This window comes from Asterias amurensis, chromosome 9 (genome assembly GCF_032118995.1).
Source record: "Asterias amurensis chromosome 9, ASM3211899v1".
In the NCBI taxonomy this organism is placed as follows: domain Eukaryota; kingdom Metazoa; phylum Echinodermata; class Asteroidea; order Forcipulatida; family Asteriidae; genus Asterias; species Asterias amurensis.
Genome location: NC_092656.1, coordinates 5,753,666 through 5,776,760, shown reverse-complemented (window position 1 = coordinate 5,776,760; position 23,095 = coordinate 5,753,666). Strand labels below are relative to the sequence as shown.

Genomic DNA, 23,095 nt, shown 5'->3' with positions numbered 1-23,095 from the left:
ATACAAAAACGACGAGACATGGATGATGGATACATTTGCCGTCGACAAAGAGAGACGGACAGATCGCCAGAGACTACCTGAAAGTTGTCTACCTTAACGTCTATTAACCTAAGGGTTTTTTATTCACCAACCATAGGGGAGATGCGTTCCAGTGACACTCATTGTGTACGTATCTTGCCCCGGGGCAGGTTGGGGCATGAAACTGGATCCAGTTAGTGGTTCCTCTCTCTCTCTCTCTCTGTGAAAATTGATTTGGGCTTTTTAGGGTTTACGGTAATCTGGGACAGCGACTTGAAACCTTGAAGCCCCGATAGATTCTGAAAGAGGGAAAGCTAATCCAATAATTAATTTGCTGGATACTGGTCGTGGTGAAAAAGACACTACGCCCGTGAAATTCAACTCATGGGTTCTTTATGAAAAAGTTCAAACTTAAAGCAGCTCACAGTTTGAATTAAAATAAGGTAACCTGCAAGACAGAGCCTTCCTTTTTAACAATTTAATACTTGATTTACTACATGTAAAAGGATATATATTTGTGTTCATTTTGGGGCGACTGTTTTTAAAACACCAATTTGCAAATACTGAATTGCAGTTCCTCAAAAGGTAAAAAATCTAAAGGAGTTTAAAGGGGGAAACAAAAACAATTTAATACTTGATTTACTACATGTAAAAGGAATATATTTGTGTTCATTTTGGGGCGACTGTTTTTAAAACACCAATTTGCAAATACTGAATTGCAGTTCCTCAAAAGGTAAAAAATCTAAAGGAGTTTAAAGGGGGAAACAAAAATGTCAACGTAAACTGTATGTAGCTTCCAAAGTGATCACTACTATGACAAACCAACAAGCAACCAGAAAGTCCATTGTACAAGTGTAAAACATGATACAACTATTTTCCTCAAGAAGTGAACTCTTATCTCTCACCTGTCGACTAGAAGACAAAGTAAAAGATTGATAGTAAAAAAGAAACTCTACCAGTACCAATTCTCCACAGAAGTGTTCATGCTATAGGCATGATATTTGGTCCTTGGGAAAAAAGGTGGGTTTTTTTAGTATACAGGGCTGACCCACATGTACACATGGTGTAGGCTTTAATATACATTTCAAGCTGTTTAACCAAAAAATTTCAGACTTGAGTAGGGAAGAATACCAAGCCTGTTGAGAAACTGGTAAAACCAAGCAAGTCATATCTGTTTGAAGTTGCCACAGTAATTAAAAATCAACAGGTAGATATGAGTGTGTACCACAACCTCTGAAATACCACAAACAATTTGTCAGCAGCATATTGACTACATGACCACCAAATTTGCATACAGATTTGCACTAGATTGGTTGCGTGGTTGTGGTTGCTGAAAACACAATATGGAAGTTAATCAGAAGTCTTCAGAAGTCAATGATGTACTAATCCCCTTATGAATGATAAGGATTAAGGTAGGTAAGTACGAGACACGGGCAACTGAACAACTGAAGTGCATTATAAAAATTGCTCCTGTCCTAGCCAAGAACCCGTTTGGGAATACCCTCCCCCTACCTCGGCTAGACAGAAGCATGCAGATTGCTCATTCACACTGAACCATGTATAAGACCACCCAATGCCCTAGTTGCCACAAATAGCCCCCACCACCAATATGAAAATAGTGTGAGAGGAACCCAAGAATAGTGTGTGGGTTATTTCAGTTCATCAGCAGGTAGGCAGCCAAAGGGGTTTTAAGGCAGCTTTTTTAGCTGTAGGTCCTGCTCAGTGTGAAACTTGGATGAATCAGAACTGGCTCAGCATGGTCATGCTCACCGCCCACGGGTGCCTACAGGGCCCTCTACTGGAAATGCTTCTCTGAATGAAAAAGCTACACTAGGATACAACCAATAGTCTGTCTTTATACAGTTTTTATGTTTTAGACCCATTTCAACTCAGATACACACTTATTTCCATACTTCCTGTTCCATGAAAAATATTGAAAAGAACATGAAACTATGGAGTAAAGCAAAAATAGCATTAAGTATGATGAATGTAATAAACAGAGTATGGTGCTGTTGTGATAAGCAGAAGCCTGTAAATGTATAAAAAAAAAATAAAAAAAAAAAAAAAAAGAATTGAGAAGTGGATATGGTTGAATATTACAAAATGTAGGACCAACAATTTAACACCCAAAACATTGTTAAAAAAACCTTTTAACAGTTTGTTTTTGAACTCTTATTTGTGTATTATTCTATTATCAGAGGTTTTTCTAAACTTGTACCACTGACCCCCAAAAACGAAGGCACTGCCAGTTTGGACACAGCTTTACTTGTCTTGGTTTTTCCACCCTGCTGGTTTGGTACGAAATCGTCATCGATATCCCTCCAAGATATAAAGGAGTTTTCTTTAGTGGGAAATTGTTTTTTTCTAGACCAACACATGTGGGGTCAGGAAACCACAGATTACTTTGGATCAATGTGGGGTACCGGTTTCTAATTGTTTTGTTTGCGTAACAAAACTCTTGTTAATGTCAGTTCGCTAGATGAATAATAAACCTCCCTGTACTAACAAGTATGACTAAGAAATAAATTGAAAAGAGAAATTCACACAAAAATGAAAAATTCTCCAAGCCAGGTTCAATCCAAAGCATTATTACCATAGACCTTAATTTGAAAGTTCAATATTATTGTTATTTTATATCAGGGTTGATTTTCCTTCATATGCTAGGTCCAACTTTTGCCCAATTTAACCCAAAGGTTAAATAAATAATACTTAATTGCAACTTTTTTTTTTTAGAGTAAAAAAAGTTGCAAGCTCTCATTTAAAGTAACTAAAAAAAAAATAATCTGCAGAAAAAAATGGAAGGCCTATACTTAAAGGAAAATAAAAAGCTTTAATTTTTTTTTTTTTTTTTTCCCCTTTTTTATTTTTTAAAGCAAATATTACAGTGGGAGGCTTTTGGGATCACTAGATGGCAGCAAACTTTCCAGGTAAATCCATTATTCTCGGAATTGCGAGCATGCTCAAAATGCTTTTAAAAATGGAAATTTAACTGGTAAGTCTGCTGCCACTTAGTGTTCAAAAGTCTCCAAATGCAGCAAGATACTTTGGCTTTGCAAATATTTAAACCCAACAAGAAACTTAACTTATACAACACATGTTATGCTATTCAGCAGCTAATATTGAAAACAAATTCTTTCAAAAATAGCACTAGTGATCCAACACAAAAAAAAAAACGGCGGCCTAAAGATGCAAAAACAAAATTGTCTTTCATCATCAACACAAGCCGGAGTGTAGAAAGATGACCCAACACAAGATTATTTTTCCTCATTCCCCCCTTGAGGCGAGTTTGCATCATCTCCAGGAGTCAATGCACCTGCTGACCCTAGAGGCTACGGCAGTGAGCAACACCGCCAAAAAAACGCACCTGTGTCATTGTCATGTCCTGGAAACAAAGAGGTATTGACTGACTGACTGGATAATAATCATATGCAGCGCTGATAAATAAACCGGAAATGGACTACCTACTAAATTGACATATTTATTGTCTAGTGATACTTTTCTAAGAATTAGGCCTAATGCAGTCTATCTGTTGTCCACTTACCATAAAATTAAAAAGTTGCACGAAATAGTTGGAAACGGTTCAAATGTACCTGTGTGATGTTGTTGTTGTTGTTGTTGTTGCTGTTTGGTTTGCATAAATGTTTTGATTTTTAGGTTTCTTCACACACTTAACTCTCAAGTCATTCTGACCACTGTTTTATAACAATGAATGGAGATGTATGTGTTCGCTAAAAATGTAAACAAATTTAGAGATTCCGTTTGCATTATTTATTTGCTGTGTTTATATATATCATGTTTTCTATTCAAATAACCCCAGTATGTTTTTCATTTTTTGACCAGGTTTTATCAAAATATAATTATTTTTCTGAAGACGAGCAGAGTATATTGTTCGAAACATTGAGACCAACCGGCTCTTTTCAGAGCCAACACTCACCCTAAAAGATTTACACATGGATACACCCGGAAGTTTACTATTTATTTAGAAAACATTTGTTTATACTCTTGTCTTCGCTTCTCTTGTTGTATTGATGCAGTAACTGAATGAATGTTCTCTTTTACACATGTTCAAACAAGATGCAACATTAGTTACAAACGACACATTTACTAATAATGATCAGCCGGTTGAATCAAAACTTTAGACCCAATTACTTTAAAGGCAGTGGACACTGTTGGTAATTACTCAAAATAGTTATTAGCTTAAAACCTTACTTGGAAATGAATAATGGGGAGAGGCTGATATTATAAAACATTGTGAGAAATGGCTCCCTCTGAAGTGACGTAGTTTTCAAGAAAAAAAAGTAATTTTCCATGAATTTGATTATGAGACCTCAGAATTAGATTTTGAGGTCTCGAAATCAAGCATATGAAAGCACACAACTTCGTGTGACAAGGGTGTTTTTTTCTTCTTTCTTTATTATCTCGCAGCTTAGACGACCAATTTAGCTCAAATTTTCACAGGTTTGTTATTTTTTGCATATTTACTATGTTGAGACACACCAAGTGAAAAGACTGGTCTTCGACAATTACCCATAGTGTCCAGTGTCTTTAACCATCAGCAAATCCATGCCCAAGCGAACAGTGAAATCTGAAACTACCTGCACTCTGATAACCCTGTATGATACTAGGGTTTTTATCATGTAGAGAGTCTGATACTATTTAGCCTCTTCCGATCTAATCTGCCAGCTCTTTGATAAGGGAGTAAACATCTTGGTAACCTTAAGGCTGAATTAAGATCATGCTTTGAGGAGACAGGTGATGAGGACAAGGGTCCTCCCGTAGTTTGTTGTTAATTTTGCTTTTGTTGTTGTTGTTGATGTTGTTGTTAATGGTGTGTAACAAGTAAACTTTAAAAAATAAGTAACAGAACACTAACAATTTGATCTGATGTAAAGCAAGTAAAACATGAAATAACAATTCGATTTAAAGTCAGGATACACTTTTGGTAATTGTCAGAGACCATTATCCTCACTCTGTGTGCCCCAACCCTACATAAGCATACAGTAACAAATCTGAGAAAAGTTTGGCTTAATTGGTCATCAAAGTTGCATGAAATTAATGAAACAAACGAACCCCCTTAAAGAATTGTGTGCTTGCAGATGCCTGAGAAAGGCTTTATTCCTGAAGCTTTCAAATTGTTGGTGAAAGTTAAGCTCATTTTTTAAAACTACACTTATCGAATGTTGTTTTTAACAACATATTGTTAATAGCATCAACAGCTCTCCAGTGCTCTTGACCAAGTAACTCTTTATAAAGTTACTATCAAAGGTATACCCTCCCTTTAAACAACAAATCAAATCTGTAAAGATGACACAAGTTTAGATACAACTCGTATTGTTCTGATCTCGTTCTGTTTCTCCTCTCCGATCAGAAAAATGACTCATATTCCAGTAGTTTATCGTTATTTTCTCATTTTCTCATACATGCTAATGGCATTACGTCAGCAAGGGCTTCTGAAGTAATGCTTCATTGACTCAAAAGTGTAGTGTTTTTTTCTCCCTCCTCCTGCTTGTGGACTCTTAACCTCATCTGCTCATCATCTTAAAAACAGATTTCCTGTATTGCCCGAGCTTGTCCACAGCCGAGTGTGGGAATCACTGGGACTCATGTGCAACAGGCAGACAGGCATGTCCAGAATGCTACTCGCTAACAGGAAACCAGCTTGTTGCCTGGCAACAGGCCTCGGCCTCTGCCGGCTGACGTGGGCTCTCTAATTCTGCGCTATTTATAGCCCATGGAATACTATATTAGGCACCCATACAAGCTCGGTGAGTAAAATGAGAACGTTGATCATGCTTTTGGCAAGGCAGAGCTAATTTTAGAGTCAGTTGGGGGGACTTGGGGGGCTTCGGACCTTTGAGGATTGGGTGTTTCCATGGCAACAGATGCTGATGCACGGACTACTTTCTTAACTGACACAAGTTTTTCTTCTTTTCTTTAAACAACACATGAGAGTGAAACCTTACAATTCATTACGAGTGAAACTTTGCAGTGAAATCTACTGATTATGTGATATCACGGAAGTACATCTATGTGCTATTTACAGGTTGTTACCTTGTTATGTTGTTGTTGTTGTTTTTCCGGTTCTGGCTCATTATCACATTCTTACACAGATTCCCCCCAATCAAAATTATTAATCCAAACAAGTTTGCAACACATACACCATCCTTTAAAAGAACATTTTACCAAGCACAGTTTTGCTGCAAATGGAAGATCTGACAACATGTCTTCTTTCGTTGAGTTTCAAACAGTTCTTTTCAGAACCACCACTACTCATTTATAGATTATCATTTCATGGTGTTGCTGTAAACCTTTCTTTATCGTGTTTCCACCATGCAAAGTTTCAAATCCTAGATGTCCTCTTACATAAAAGAAGAGTAAGAGAAACAACATTTTCTGAACGTGTTCTTTTCAGCTTCTCATTTTCCTAGCTTTCAAAACTTGGCTCTAGTCTTCTTTCAAACTAAGGTGCAATTTATCAAACTAAGGTGCAACCTTACACACAGACACTCTACTTACATAACCAACCCTACAGATTTACATAAACGTTGTTTACCTTCTATATTTAGAATAAAAGCAAATTAATATATCCTCAGAAGCTTCCAGTCGTAGCAAATTGGACGTCAAATCCTCAAAAAACAATCTACATTTCCTCCCATGGGGATTGTAAAATCCAGGCTAGTAATCTGAGGGAAAAAGATGACAAGTTGTCATACATGTAATTTCCCATGGCGTTGCATCCAAAGGGAAAATTAGTATCATTAAACCTGTCATCCTGGCAAACCCCTCGTGTAAAAACATTAAGTCTGTTTAGTCCAAGGCCTACTGTCTGAAAAAAACTAATTGTACTCAACGGTCGAGCAACATGTAAGGGGGAAAACCTGGAAAATCGGGGCCATTTCTTATCTAAGATTGGATGAAACACACTCAATTTTCAACAGTTTCTACATGTTAGATGTTCCACAACTTTGTTCAGATGATCTTCCACTCAAGGGGACCCGGCAAACTCCCACAAAGGGATATAAAAACCACACTGGCAACAGCTTATCTCTCCTCTTTTTTTTTATACAAACATTTGTTTAACATGAATTGCGCAAATCAAGACATTTGATGAAATAACTACATTTTGACAACAATGCCTATTCTAGGCATTGTGAAATCAGAAGTTAGCTCAGTAGATTTAAAACCAACAACCATGTGATTACAAGTCCTTCAGTCTATAACCTCTAGACCACGTTGAACTTTCTACATCCCAATCATTGTCAAACAAGAGGTTTTATGCAATGTTTTTTTGGAGGTCTTTCAAGAAATTTCAAATGCAAAAGGGAGATCTATGAGACCATCTAGATATCAGGCGCAGAATTCTTTTAATAAAATATTAATCACCACCGGTCTACAATTGTGGGTCCTGATTTGATTTACTTGAATGTCTGGAAATATTTAAACTATAATCATTTGATCAAACTGCTCTTTTTGAATGGACAAATTTTTAATAACCTGCAAATTATTTTCTGTTCGATTAATGTCATACAATTAATCAGAAGCAAGATGACCAGTTTTGGGTTTGATCTTTTTCATATTTTTTAAGTTCAAGTATTTTCACTTTTAGCATGGGAGCTGAGGCTTCAGGTTTGCAAACCCATGTCGGATAGGTCTCAGCAAGTAAACATTGCTATTGCGTATCACAGGTCAAGAAATGTAATATGAGCACTTTTTTGCTTACGTACCAACAAAAAAAAATGTTTGTGTGTGGGGGATGCACAACTTGCCCGTTATGGCAGAGCGCCCTCCCCACCCCAAAAATTTAAAAACCCAACAAAACAAAACCAAACAATTTAACATGTCACATCTTACTTTATTTGCTAATATTGGCTTTTGGCTATACTTTTGAGAAACAAGAACTGCAAATAATTTAGCTTTCAAAAAAAAAAAAAAAAAAAAAAAAAATTGTGTTTTTTGAAAGTTGGCTGAAAACCCCCTTATAATACCCCTTAAAACGAACACTCTTTGAAAAGCAGCTAATACTTAAAGTATTTGGCATGATTTAATTTAAGGCCCTCAGAAAGTTGTATTAACTGTCATGTATGAAAGCTTATCCATACACTGATATCACACATCTAACAGGATTGTGGTTTACACTGCATTCATGCCATTTATAATACCTACATCAACTTCTTAAAACACGGGAGATCTTTCATATAACTTTGCAGACTAAATTCTACAACAAAAAACAGTGTGAATGGAATCATTACTTATCAAGTAATAAACCACTAGGGATTTTTCATTTGATATACTTTACAGCCTTTGCTGCTGTCAAACAGACATGACGGTATTAAGCAATGCATCTGCCTGCAAATTAACAACATTTTTACACCATACTTGTTTCTTTTTTTTACCCAGGGTTAACTCATATGTTTAACTGACGTGTTACTTTTTAAAAATGTGTCTGTCGAAGCCTTTGAGAAAGACTCTGCTAGGGTCGAAATACTAAGCTATACTTACCATTTGTTTGCATTCATACCATTAGTTGGTAAGCACTTTGCAGCAGCTAATTTTTTTTATTTTTAAATGTTTGCCACATAGGCCTACTACGGATTAGAAAAACAATATATGGACTTGTGTGATTTTGTTTGTCCTCAACAAAAGTCATGCACAGTAAACAGTTCTAAGGAATTAATTTGAACAGTTTGTTCAAGACACCTAAGGAAGAAAGAAACAACAAGAGACTGTATATGTCCATTGGACACCACTATGTAGCTGTTTCATGATTCAAATTGAATTGCTCCACATTAACATCATTACTAGGTGGGGAAAACACTAGGCAGAAGCATCATTGTTATTACACACCGAGAGAGAAGAAGAAGAAAGAAAAAACACACAGGAAAAAAGAGACAACCTTGTGCCAGTTTGGAGGGTTGTATTTCACATCGGAGGGACTGAATTACAGCAATTTGAAGGTACTAAAGATCAATAAAAGCGAGAAGGAGTTACACTTCAATTGTTACACTTTGTTTCGGAAATCTAATCAAGTCGACAGAACGGGTACATTAGTCCTGGCCAGATTCATCAAAGTGAACACAAGTGCACAGAATAACAAGAAAATTGCTGGAAATTACACCACAAAGGCTGCCACACAATCCTACAACGACGAGAGTAAATACCTCCGCACAAGGCAAGATAACTTGGACAATTGTGCGCCGCATTAGATTGTTTCTTCGTCTTCTATATTTATTTATTTCTGCGCCAAGCACAGTTACAGGCTGGCAACGATAAATCAATTTGCGCAACGGTGGCTGGCTTCGTTATGGCAGGGTCTTGGTGGTTCCTCCAATGGGCAAATGATTTGATTACGGATAATTGGTTCAACTCATGCCACAAATTAAACGACATCAAGTCACTCCCCCAATGAAGGAGGGGGGGGGGGTGAGGAAATCAGTGTAATGTGAACGCTTGACACAACAAACAGTCTAGCAATGGAACAAGAGGGGATACCACAAAAGGAGGCAAACGATGGCCTTAGACATTGTTCGTGATGAAGCACCCCTGCCCACCCCCGACTATACAATTGCTATATCTACCACAAATGAATTTCATTGACACACTCTAAATGAATTACTTTGCTCCCAAGTGACCATGAGAACAAGAATTATCTAAACACAGTGCAATTTTTTACAGAAGATTTTTTCGAAGTAACTTTTCCGCAAGTTCATTATTACAATAATTGCATGACACTTGATATACATAATGGTAAAAAAATTATACTCCTATACTTGCATTCCAATATTATATATTATTGAAAAATTCTAAATTATCAAAAGTTGACTTCCATATCATACTGTGGATGACACTATTTTGTGCAAAGCCTGATACAGACTGCCAACAGGAAGTATTATTTACATAATATGTTCACGTTTCTTAACATGTGCACACAATTGAACACTCTTTTTTCCACAAAATAATTGGCTTACGTCAATGCTGAGACAATGAGGTTTTCAGTATGGAATCTTCTCCTTTGAAAAATATCACAATTTCATAGGAATATTGTGTTTTGGTCAGTTTCAAAATGATTTTTAATGGTGCACAGCACTGCACAGTCGTCCCTGCAAACATATGGGTACTCAGGGTTATTCATCCAGTAGAACTTCAAACTGTGCATGGTGGGAGTACAATTAGGTGAGGTTTTTACTTTTGAACCACCACTAGTCCTTAACACTCATCCCGCACAGCCACCCCTGCCTATTGCTTCGCAAACCGCCCTCAAAGTTGTATTTTGAGTTTTAGATGCGCCATTAACATGAATCAAACAGCCATAGGTACAGCGCATGATCTAGAATAGTCAATAAATTAATTGCAAAACAAAGAGTTCTGTTGAAAACACTTTGGAGAAAATAACCAGAGCGTTGGGGCCGGTAACAAGGACCATGGGCCCGATAACCATGACAAATTTTCTGAACAAAACGAGGAACGTAAAGAACTTTTCTGTGGGGGTTACAAAGATATATCATCCATGTGATTCAACAAACACGCTTTGTCATCTGGTCCCACTGTTCCTCCCCCAAAAGCTCAGGTGACAATTGTTAATTCAATCATACACTCATGACGTCAGTTGTTCACATGCCAATCACCCCTTCCTGTGACTAACAATTATCCAAATGCGCACACCGAAACACCATGCCAACTCCACCGTAGATGCAAGTAAAACTTAAAAGCGCTACCCCACGCATCTCCTGAAAGACCAACGCATTTGGCAAACAAACAAATACCACACCATGGCCTTACTGTGTTTACGAGCGTCAATGGGTCAGCCTGAGTGACGACAACATTTACGTACCAGGCAGGAACAGTCACTGGGTGTTTTTTCTCTCTTTTATTTTTTTGAACAAGAGCCAAGCTTTGACACCCTCCTTCCCGTGAGTGATCGCCCTACAGTTGGCCTTCTGCTAATCTGATTGGTTCAAAGTGGCAGCGAGAGGCCACGGGGTTGTGACAGTGTCTGGGGGAGGAGGGGGAGGGGGTACGTCTGTTTCGAGATGGACACTGATCGAACAGAATACTTACTGACCGGCAACTTCCGCCAGGGGATTAAGCTCACAAACAGGAAGAGTCTTATTGGATAGCCTACAGGATGGATCACATGTGTACAACGCATACCAGACACAACGCTCTAAGGAATTCTGCAGCTGAGTGCCTGCTCCCTTAAAGGGGAACGTCCCAATATTACCACTGAACACATTCTTTTCAATTCACAACACACCAAAAACAAAACTCACTTTGAGTCAAATTTCAAACCTTTGAAAAAATCTAAACCTGTTATCTCATACACTTGTTAGAATGCACGGTTTCTACATGTGTCTTACATATATCTGGGGAAATGTTTCCCTTACTAGCCAATTTACCAGGTATTTTTCAAAATGTGAGGAAGATCCGATAAGATTAATTCCAAATAAAAACCTACTAAAAGAGCGTTAACAGTGTATATAAATGCTCTCTGCTGTAGGCTGTTGCTTTGAAATATCCACTATTATCTCTTTAAAGAAAATGATTTGTTTGGGTCTTAAAAGATTATCAAAATATTTAAATACCACCAAGGGCACAAATCTATGGTTTGGAAATACTTATAAAAAGAACAACGTTACAAAATCAGGTTTCTTTCTTTGAAATAATCCCTCGTTATTTTGAATGTACTCAAATCCGTAAAATAAAAAATAAAAATTATTTCACTGTGCTTAAGCCTTCTAAAAAAAGCTTAACATCAATCTAAGAAAAGAGAAGAAAATAATCCTTCACAGAATCTGATATGAAACTTGAAAAAAAGAAAGGTTCCAAAACTGATGTAAGTCATAAAACATTACATGAGAAAGCAAAGACGACGGAGAGAGAGAGAGAAGAAAAAAAAAAAAAAAGATTGTGAAAGTAACTGACTATATATGAGCCTCACTGGGATGACGTCAATACGATTGCATTATAGTCCTTGAAAGACACTTGCCAGCGGTTTCCCAAGAGTGAAGCCGATGGCGTTCAACTATCTTTTTCTCCTTGCTCAATGCAGCTTCCCCCGGTGGCTCTTAACGTCCATTGTGGACAGCGGAGAAAGAAGATATATGTTCTGGATTCACAACCGAGGGACTGAACTCCGGGTATTACCGGCAAGACAGAGTTACACTGACGGCGTTATCAGAAATCATGAGGTCTATTGTACGCGGTCTACTTTCGTTTTGGGGGGAGGATTCGATAGATACATGCACAGCAGAGTGTTTAGTATTTGTGTGCTTTAAAATGTAGAGAGCTTGACTATATTTTCCTAATTTCGATGAGAAATGTAACAAGACATGTATATTGTTCACACAACTTGTCAAGAGAGTGATATAAAAGTGTATATTCTGTACAAGCATGAATTCTGCTTGCAAACACAACTTTCTTCAAACCATGAATTTCATGAATGTGTTAAAATCAAAGACAAAAAAAAATCCAACAAGTTATTCAGCCAACTATCAAATGTCATGAATCTTGTTGGCTTTATTCGATTTTTTTTTTCGTTTCTCCCAGACTTGAATGACGTTAGCGCACATTTTTCAAGTCAATAGTGAACGTGTCATTGGATCCCATTCCTATACAGTACCCATTCTCTACAGTGTCCCTTACTCCAGCAACAAGGTATCATTTGTCACTTTGGGACTCTCAACGGCAGAGGCATTGATACCCTCATTTGGGGAAAGAGGGTTCATACTATCAATGTAAAAGTAAACCCCAATTTGGGTAGTTTGGTTGGTGTATCATCAAAAAGGTTCTGATTGAGGACTTTGATATCCTCATTTGAAAGGAGGGTTCCATTCGGAAAAGACTAGAAGTATAGCCCAATTGGAGTAGTTTGATTGTTAAACATAAGGGTTTCCTGATTTTGGACATTGATTCCTCATCGGGAGAAGTAGGAGTAACCCCAATCGAGACAGTTTGCTTGTAATAATAACAGACTCCTATCAACACCCTCAATCGGGTCAGAAGGTTTCAATTGGGGTAGTTTTGTTATAATACAAAAAGGTTTCAAGATTGGGGACATTGATATCCTCATTGGGAGAAAGTTCATCCAATCAAGGTAGAAACAAACCATAATTGGGATAGTGAAGCGGACACTGACCCTGTTCTACTGTAGCTATCGACCTAGTTACTCAGACACTCAACTTTGTTTTTTTGTAGCCCAGAGGAAACTGCCATGCACACAAAACATTCAACAGTGTTTTTTCACATGCCTGTAGAACAGGAAAAACTTCTTCTACAATGTTTCCTGATGAAGAATTCCTTACCAGTACGTCCATTACATTTCCTTAAAAAAATCACATTAAATTAACTCTTATATCATCTGAAAACCTGAAATTTTTGAAGCCCAAAACATTTTTTGTTTGCAAATTTTATAATCCATTTGCAGTGAAAAACAAAACTCACCTCGATAATGTCTTGGTTGGTCCTACTTTCATGTGGCTCGTTGTACTCTGTGTATTTCAGTAGCACTTTGTCCATGTCCGTGCTGGCGTACTGGAACAGTTTGTTACTACTGTTGAAGATAATTAGCGCAATCTCGCAGTCGCACAGGACGCTCAGCTCGTACGCTTTCTTCATAAGGCCAAATTTCCGCTTTGTGAAGGTGACCTGCGGATATTGGAAGAGTAAGTCAAAATGTCAGACACATATTCCACATGTTACAAATGTTTGTTACTCTGTCAGGGCATTAATACCATAAACAAGGTACTGCAAAGTACATGTAGGGGATCGGATTGACCTCTGTGGACCTCAGGTTTGAATCCCACCTCAGATTGTGAATTGTGGATTTGGATTAGGATTTCAGTTCCAATCTGATTTTGTGCCCCCACCCCTTTGAACCTATGTATCAGGTGTTGAACTTCAGTGGATTATCAGAAAAACCAATATAAAAGATACCAATAAGAAGTTTAGCTACACAATGTGCAACTTTTCTCCACACACACACACTTAGTTCATTCTCTTGATGCTCTTTCATTCCTTGCCAAAAAGAACTCAGGCGAAGGAAGGTAATGACAAAACAAAATAACTCTGAAAAGTGCAGGCAAATCAAAAGCTCATATGCACAGTAACAAGGCAGCTGAACATGTCCTTACAATGAACGCAGTTGCCCCCAGACCTTATTCCGGTAACTCCAAAGACACAGCTGCACCTCACCCATCAAAGAGTCCCCCCCCCCTGAAAATAGCCCAGGGAAGGTACTCCAACCAGCCCCTTGCAAACAGAACCCTCAAGAACCCCCTTCAACCCCTATATTCTAGATCAGTGGGGTCTTTTGGTCCTGAGGGGGGTAGTGCAAAAGCTCTTAGAAGCGTGCAAGACCATGACCAAAGTGCCGCTACTGGTGTCTTTTTAGCTGTTTGGGAAATATTGATCTGTCAGGTCTGAATAATGTTTAAAAGCATTTGGAATCTCAAGGCATGAAGTAAACTTGAAAGTATCTGAATAAAGGGTCGGAGGATTTTACACGGTGTAGTGAATTTCGGATGTACACAATTTTGTCCAAACTACCCCCACTACCAACTCAACCCCCAACCTCAGCCCACTCAAGCCTCTACAAAAGAAGCACCATGTGATTGTTTGCTATAGATTAAGATATCATGCAATATTTGTACACAAGATTCAGATTTAAGTGTAGGTTACATGTTTGAAAGGCCAAAAAACCAACACAACATTTCAAAATTTTATACTCTTTTCCTTAATAAAATTGCTGTCAGAATCAGCTGAATCAGCTAACCATCTTTCCGATAATCAGATGTTTAGCCTGAAAACATGCTTCGTCAAAATAAGGGAATCAATGTGTGGTGAAGAGGTTTTCAACTAGTGGTTTAATCCCACGAAGCCTGGTTCTTGATAATTTTACCGAGACAAAGTCGAGGTAAATTATCAAGAACCAGGCCTCGGCGGGTTTAAAACACTAGTTGAAAACCGACTCAACACACTTTGATTCCCATTCATAAATACCTTTTCGGTCAAAAACATCAACACTTTTTGGTCAAAAAGTAAAATAAATGCAAAAATTATAAATGTTCAATGATTTCTTTCAACACAACACCCTTCCAGCTATGAAATGGTAAAGGCCTCCGCCGCCCTCGGGTAAACAACTCCTTTCAAGAGAATGCTGTGCGTGTTGCGCGTATCGCGTGATGTGGCACAACTGTTTCAGCCGTTGCTCTCGACCAATAGGAATAAAGAAACAGTCTTATAAGAACAGGTGCAAGCTCGCATGTCACGCCCATGTTTCAACACTTTTTACTGGTCATAAACAAAGGTTTATACACACCCACAGGACGCGCTCTCCACCAATAGGAATAGCGAAACTGTCTGAGGTATTTATGAATAGAGTTTAATACACAGTTCAGCAGTTTAAGCACCAATTGCATTCTTTTCCAAGATTCCTGTAAAGACCGGTAATTCAAGCAGTACAACCCATCCCGATGTTGGTTTACTCAAACCCGTAGCCTGAAAGCAAAGTTTGAAGACACCTTCAAGTTCCTATCTCATTACACTGCACACCCACTTTTCAACAAAACTTAGCTCGTCCAAACTCCCCAAAGCCATCTGGGGTGCAAATTACACGTGTAGGTCATCAGCTGTACTTGTATATCCCGAGCAGTGCATTATCTCCCCCCTTCCCCTAAACCACTACAAGATCCATTTCCTAAGGTCAAACGCATACAGAACGTATACATGTAGTTTCTACTGGAGGGGGCGAACGTGCGCAATTGAAAAAACGTGTGGTTTTTATGGAGGGGAAGGGTATTCACACAGTATGGCTAATATTGATGTTGTACAGAGGTATCTCCTGGCTTTGCTCATGGGGGGGGAAAAAAGCGATCGAGAGACGGGGAAAGAAATCAATGGTGTCCCCGCTCCATTTGTCAGCTCCGTTACATTATTTACTCTCCAGGGGAGGAGGAGGGGGGGGGGGGGACACCGGAAATATTGCAGTGAATGGAATGAATGAAGGATACCAACTTGATTGAAAAATGCGGCGCTGCGTTATTGTTCTTGAAAGGCCTCCCATTTGAGTCCCTTTCTCCAGTGATTTTCCTTTCCATTACTTGCGTTTTCCCTTGTCGTCGTTTTTTTCTGGGTATCTTGTCTTTTTTTATCATATAGTTGTCATCCGGTCGGGTGAGAGACTTGACTTGATTAATTTAGGAGCAAATTACTGAACATGCCGCGGCAAAAATAAAAATGCCAAGATTCAATCACGACGGTTTAATTTTGTTGTAAATGACCAAGGCCTGTTGTCTCGTGAGACACCATTTCACAATGGAGACAAGAATGCGGAATACACAAAGGGGGAAGGAGGAGATATTGAGCTGGGAAATAAAGCCTTTCTCATGGTCAATCAAATCTTGTTTCTTAAAAGTAACAATCAAGCGGTGACGATAGTGTCACTCTCCGCAGCGATTGGTTTAAACACGGACACTTTTCGTTCTAAACAGAGCCTCTTGTGTACAATTAAAACTTCACCAAGGGTGTAAGAAGTTACACGCTCAATGTCATCTATAACTAAACTCAGATGATTCAATTACTGTTGTTGCCCTACAACTACTAACCTGCATTTCAGTCATGGCAGGTACATGTATGGCATGATGCTTCCGTGCAAAGCCACAACTTGTACACGATTTTTGTTTCAAACAACCCATATAGACCGTCTACAAATGCAGGTCTTGATTTCTCAGACAAATCTTTGTGCACTTCATTGGTGACTTTTTCATACAGCAATTCCTCAATCTTTCATGTCTAAGTTGTTTAAAAACTGTTTAAATAAAACAGGTTAAAAAATTCTTTCCTTTTTAAGAAACGTTTTTCCCCCAACCTTGAAAGTTTCTAATCATTTACACACATCAACATCTTAACCCCTTTGAAAAGAACCTGTTTACTCTGATACGATAAAAAGCACTTATAAGTCAGGACGTGTGCCATGACCAGGAATCGAACTCACCACACTCTGTTGACTCAGACTCGACACATGTCTGGAAAGAACTAAGCGCAAACATTATACTGTCTTATCAAACACTTACCTGTCTATTCCTCTCATCATTTATTCTGGATATCTGTATCTTTTTGCGCCCCATCTTGTCTGTGAGTGCGTATCAAACAAAGGCTCTCACTATGCAGGTGGGGTTAAGCGAAGGGGTGTGGTGTGTCCGTCAGGGTTCCACTCACACTTACCAAGTACTGGTTGTATTTAAATATCACAATCTGGAGAGGGAACAGAATAAAATACATGACATCAAAAATAGTAAGATTAATAAGAATAGGTTGAAATTCAACAAATAATGACTGGAGAGTAGTTCTAGTCTGATCAACACCAATGCCTAAGAGAGGATCGCCGTAACACCGTGTCTCGCCAATGCTGTCACTTTTGTACCTGACTAGCTCTCGTCAAACTATCAAGTTGTGATTTGTTGTTCTTGCCTACAAACAAATCCATTTGAGATCTCCTGACATCAGTGTTTTCCGTCATCACTGGGAAACAAATATCTTGGCGTCGGCGTATTTTTACACACCACGGACATCTCCAACCAACGATGTTGACACAATTGTAAGAAACACCAAGATTGAATGAGTTAAAGACTGTGCCTAATGCATACACGAGTGTAAGCGAGTCCCAGTAATGATGAACTTGTGACCAAGTTAATAAAGAGCTGCTGAATTTATGCGCATGGCGCGCAATTCCATTTCATACTGCTGCAAACCATAAGCGAACAAATGGGCATAAAACACCCAAGATGCTTACTGTATGAAAATGAATAACATAACCCAAGCTGAGCGTCTATTTTTCTTGCTAACCTGTGAAAAACAATTTACGCTCATTGCATTTCTTCTGCTGTTGTTAGCAAGACAAATTTTGCTTACCATTATTAAAGCAGTGCTGTAAAATTGAACTGAAATGGATCAAGTACCAGAGATAGAACATTAGGGTAGGTTATAGTACAAAGTCAACTGGACTGATCAACAAACGTATCCATTGCTCCTTATGGAGGTAGATGAGCTGACTATGAAATTCGTACTTGAACTTTTTTTTCTTTCTGTGAAATATTTCCCTCTAAAAGGGAAGTCATATTCGGGAAAACTGTATCTGAAAACTTTGAAATATACATGGCTGAACAAAAATTAAGGACAATCTGTACACACACACTACTATAGTTTTGCACGGTTTGCCACCATTTTCTCTGCGAACTAAGCCCAGTTTTTCCAAAACATGAACACTGCCCGTGTTTATTTTGTCAGCTCTACCATTCCAATCCTGCACAATACCTTTACCTGACATTTGCAAAAACTAGAATAACAAATTTAGATAACAAATTCAGTGACCTTCCCCTTCAACAGTCTACATACAAAGTCAAAAGTATATGCACGCAGGCCATAGGCCATTTGTGTTGTTGCTTTTGCTGTAGACCCCCCAACCCCAAACAGGTAACATTTACTTTCAACTCAAAGCAATCTATACAAACAAGTGGGTTTGTGGTTTTTGTATTTCTATGTAAAAATTATTCAATGAAAAAAAAAAACCTACTGATCAAAATGAGATGCATCCAAGGCAAACCCGGCGGTGCTTGTTTATATTCATCTGCCCCTGTGAAATTGGCTCTTGATCCGTACTTTTCTCTATGCATTTGAAATCAAAACATTTGTTTGTTGTAATTAATGTTAATTGGTTAGAGATAAATTAAGTGAATTGCAGATGATTGTTTATATATTGAAATATAAAACGAAAAAGTAATTTTTTTATTTATTTTATTTATTACAGCACAGTTAGTTCCAATAGTAGGATGAATAAAAAAAGAAGAACAAGCTGGTGTGATGTGTCTTTAGACATTTTTTTGCCGGCTCAACAATACAGATACTGAAGAAGAAATGCTCATGTTTAAGATATGAGAGGAAAACCCCAGATGAAGAAAACCCACGCAATCAGGTACAGTAGGGACTGAAAAGTGAGGTGGGATTTTAAGTGAGGTCCACAGTGGTGAAAGGTGCTTGGGTATTTTCAGCATTTGTTGACAGGGAAAACAACATGTACGTACATGTACGTACACCTTCAAACTAAAAAAACAAGGCCAGCTTTTTAGTTCATTTAGAGGACAAGGCACCCTTCCCTTCATGTAAAGGGCATCTAAGGGCCTTGTCACACAAGGCAACTTTTGCAGGCAACTTGGAGGCAACCAACTGCAGTGCATGCTACAAGACCACTTTGGTAGCACACGGGTCAATTTTCAAACATTGTCTTACGATCCACAAGAGAAATAGGTGAACATTCAAATGTGAATGCCTTTTCTTCATGGAGATTGCCTGGAACTGGTTGCCCATAAATTGCCTCGTGTGACATGGCCCTAAGAGTAGAGGGAAAACGTAAATATCTGCTAGAGGGCCGGGCATCAAGGCAATGACCAAGGGGCATCAAGGCAATTGCCTCCATCAAGTATCAGACCCGAAAATCACATGCATGTACTCGGATAAATCTCGCAGAGACATGTTTTGGCAATTTTCTAACCCCCTTTCTCCTGACCGACCTGTCACACTGGGAATTAGTACAAGCTGTAGGGTATGGACTGTAGTAACTTCCCTCTATCATTACGAATCAAGCGGTGTGCACTCAGTATCATTGCATTGTTTTTTTCTACATTCAGGAGAAACATTGCTGGAGGAGATATGGGGGGGGGGGGGTACCGACTAGTCACTATTTTTTCAGGAAGTTAAAGTCTGGAGTTGCAAGAAATAAATGTATGGTAAACAACCTGTTATTCCCATTACAACAATAAGCCCATGCCAATGTCTGGGGAAAAGCTACACAGTGCAATGTTCAGGTACACAGTAGGAAGAAAATTGCTACAGGGTTAGAATTTTTTACAAAAATCCAAAGTCAAATGAGAAAAAGTGTGTAAATATGTTTTGATATGGGGTCATAAATTAGACAAGATGTACTTAGTACTTTAGAGGCATGACTGTCAACAAAGACGAACCCGATTGGCAACTAACTACTGGACACTCTTCTAGGTATATTCAAATTGAGATAGTTGAAGGGAAACTGAATCCCTGTGCCGACGAGCATAATTTGGAGATGAGGCGTTTACTGAAGTTTTGCAGGTGGTGGCGAACCAACCATTATGTTGTGAATTTTCAACAGCTGGCATAGTTTTCACTGGACTCCATCAATCCAAAACTACTTACTTATTTTGTGCAGTTGATGCTACTGTGTTATGCTTTTTTTTTATAGGTAATGACTGCTGCTTTTGAGGCAGGAACAGCCAATGAGAACAATACTGAACATAGTGTGATGAAACAAAAAATTCCACATGCAGTTTCACAGATAAAGTAATGTTTTGATTATTTGTGTTTATGACTGTTTTGGCCTGTTTTCTTTTGTTCAATAAGATACAGATTCTCAATAAACCAACATGGGATCAGACTATTTGTGTCCATTAAGCCTCGATTTGATTCCATTAATTTGAATGGATTAAAAACACATAAACGGCTACTCCATGAAATTGATGAAGGTCAACCAAAAATATCATATTTCATTCGAATACAATGTACATCAAAAGAGAAGCTTGCAGGACAAAGATGGTCTACATGCAGTCACCACTTTGTTGTTCAGTATTCCTAGGTAGTACACACAAGAGCTTCCAAATCCAAACGATGCCAGTTATCATCATTATCTATTACAGTGGTGACACCTATCCGGTCAGCTTTCTTAATAGTGAACAGTTACCGAACACTGTCCGCTCTCCGACTGTCAACACAGAAATGCGCTATACAGCATTTTATAATGCACTGGGTTAACGTTTAGAACAGCTCATCACATATCACTAACCTCTTCACAGTTCTATAAATATTGCCTTACAATCACTCACTTCAGGATGCTCTAAAAATACACAAGTGCCTGAACATTAGTACACACATTATCTATACTAGGAGGAGAGAGGGAAAAAAACGGTGGCCCAATGGCTGTAATTAAAATAGACTTCTAAAATTAGAAGGGGGTTCCCTTGAAGTGGTGGCCTGGTTGGTTGGCTTTAGTTAGAGAGGGAGAAAGTGCATCCATTCTTGGAAAGATGGCACGTGCAGGAAATAAAACTGTGGCTATGAAGTTTCTAATGAGAGTAGGAGTTTTTTTTTCTTCTTTTGGTTTAATTTCTTTTCTTACTTAGGATGGGAAGGAAATAAATCTGATGTCATAAAATGATAAATGGTTCCTACTCAACTGAAACTGAATCAGACACGGTGTTGACATTATGCACTATGAACTAGCATTATGAATAAGGAACTTCCAACAGACTTCACTCTTTCAAAATTGACATGGGAAATGGCTCGCGTAAATGAATGCTTAAAAACATTGTTTAAAACATCATTTAATCTGAAAGCCTTTCAACAAATGACCAGGTTTCATTTGGTTTTGTATGTTTTTTTCCAAAACTCAAAACCTTCAGGCTTTTCTTTTCAGATAGAACAAAACATGTAAATGTAAATAATATCTAGATTTGTTTGTGCCTGTTAAAAAATGATTTGGTTTCATGAGGGTTTTGTATGTTTTTTTTCAAAAACTAAAACCCTATAGGGTTTCTTTTCAGATAGAACAAAACATGTAAATCTGAATAATATCTAGATTTGTTTGTAGAGAACAGTTAAATACACACCTCGTGAGAAATGCAATAGTATAATGTGAATTTTCTCAAATAATTAATTGAACAAACTGTTCATCAATTGCTTCTTTTGATTAGAATTTCGAAACATTGTCTAGCAGGATGTTTAGTTATCACAGAAAAAAAGAGTGGGAATGTAAATGTGAAAGAATATTTTATAATATAGCCCACACAGGAATCCATTGAATGCTGAATATGGCTACATGCCAATCCACATACGCAACCAGCACCCGTAGGTTTGACGCAAAGCGATAGCCATTTCAATGCAATTATTAAGTCCCATGCAATCAACAGCTTCCGTATGGACCACACCACCAGTGACTAACCCCAAGGGGAAGTGCTCTGTTAAAATGTTGGCCGACGTACACAGACAGACAAACCGTGGACAAACAAACCAAGGTACAAATGAGGAAGCCAAATCCTCTAACTATACAACAAAAGAAGAGTTACATTCTTTCCCATTCTCCTCGTTTCAGACATGATACTCGGTCCTTGGAAAAAAATGTAGGAACATTTTATTGACCACAAGGGCTGGCCTATGTACACATGGTATAGGCTTTAATAAACTTCTCAAAGAATTTTTATTTCAACAAAACAAATTAAGTGATCATGTTTTAGTGAAAACACCCCTGAAAAGGTAAAGATTGGTTTTGTTGATTTTTTTTCTTGCTTATTTTATCAAAAGTGATTCAAACTTATATGAATCTATTTTGTTTATTTTGTTAATACAAATATTCACAGCTATACAAATCCCTTGATTTTTAAATTTTAATTGGCTGCTTGTTTACAAATACCCTTTACAAATTTGTACCAGTATAACAATGTTCATTTTCAGTTGAAACCTTACTAAACTTAGTTGTTTTGCAAGATATAATCCAGAAGGATTTCCTCCCAAATTACATCAGCTTTGAATAAACAAACAGAGTGTTTATATAGGATGTGCACAACCCACACACTGTTGTCAAATGAAGATACAAGTTAATGTATGAAACCAAAACAAAAAACATCTTCTTCCTATTTGTTTGATATAATATTCAATGTGCCCCACATCTCCAACCCTATAATAAATTAAGTCACGGAAAATACTTCAGTTTACTTTTTATTTATAGTTTCTTCTTATGGAAAATACTTGTTAAATCCATTTTCTGTTTGTCCTCTTTTTAGGGGGAAAATGGGCACCAATTGTGTCCTTCCCAACTGTAAATAAATAAGCAATAGATATCGATCACGTAAGTTCTCCACAATACTAGTTGCTGAACATCGTTCAATGTTAATGTGGGAAACCAACAACTTATAAACGAAAACCCCTCTTCCCTCTTTGATACAATATTCAATGTGCCGCACATCCCAAACCCACTCTACAATAAATTAATTAATGAAAAATCCAC

General features: G+C 38.0%; 1 protein-coding gene across 4 annotated transcripts in view; it reads right to left on the bottom strand.

Moving 5' to 3' along the window:
• Nucleotides 1-23,095, bottom strand: part of LOC139942011 (myocyte-specific enhancer factor 2C-like) — a 92,060-nt gene that overhangs the window by 11,370 nt on the left and 57,595 nt on the right. For 3 of the 4 annotated variants that reach the window (XM_071938672.1, XM_071938675.1, XM_071938674.1), the window contains 2 exons: nt 17,085-17,265; nt 13,456-13,659 (listed from right to left, as the gene is read on the bottom strand). In XM_071938672.1, the coding sequence (XP_071794773.1) occupies nt 13,456-13,659; nt 17,085-17,138 (258 nt within the window). In that variant the 5' untranslated portion in view covers nt 17,139-17,265. Of the gene's footprint in view, nt 1-13,455; nt 13,660-17,084; nt 17,266-18,583; nt 18,626-23,095 lie in introns of those variants that run through there. The other variant, XM_071938673.1, reaches the window with a different exon arrangement.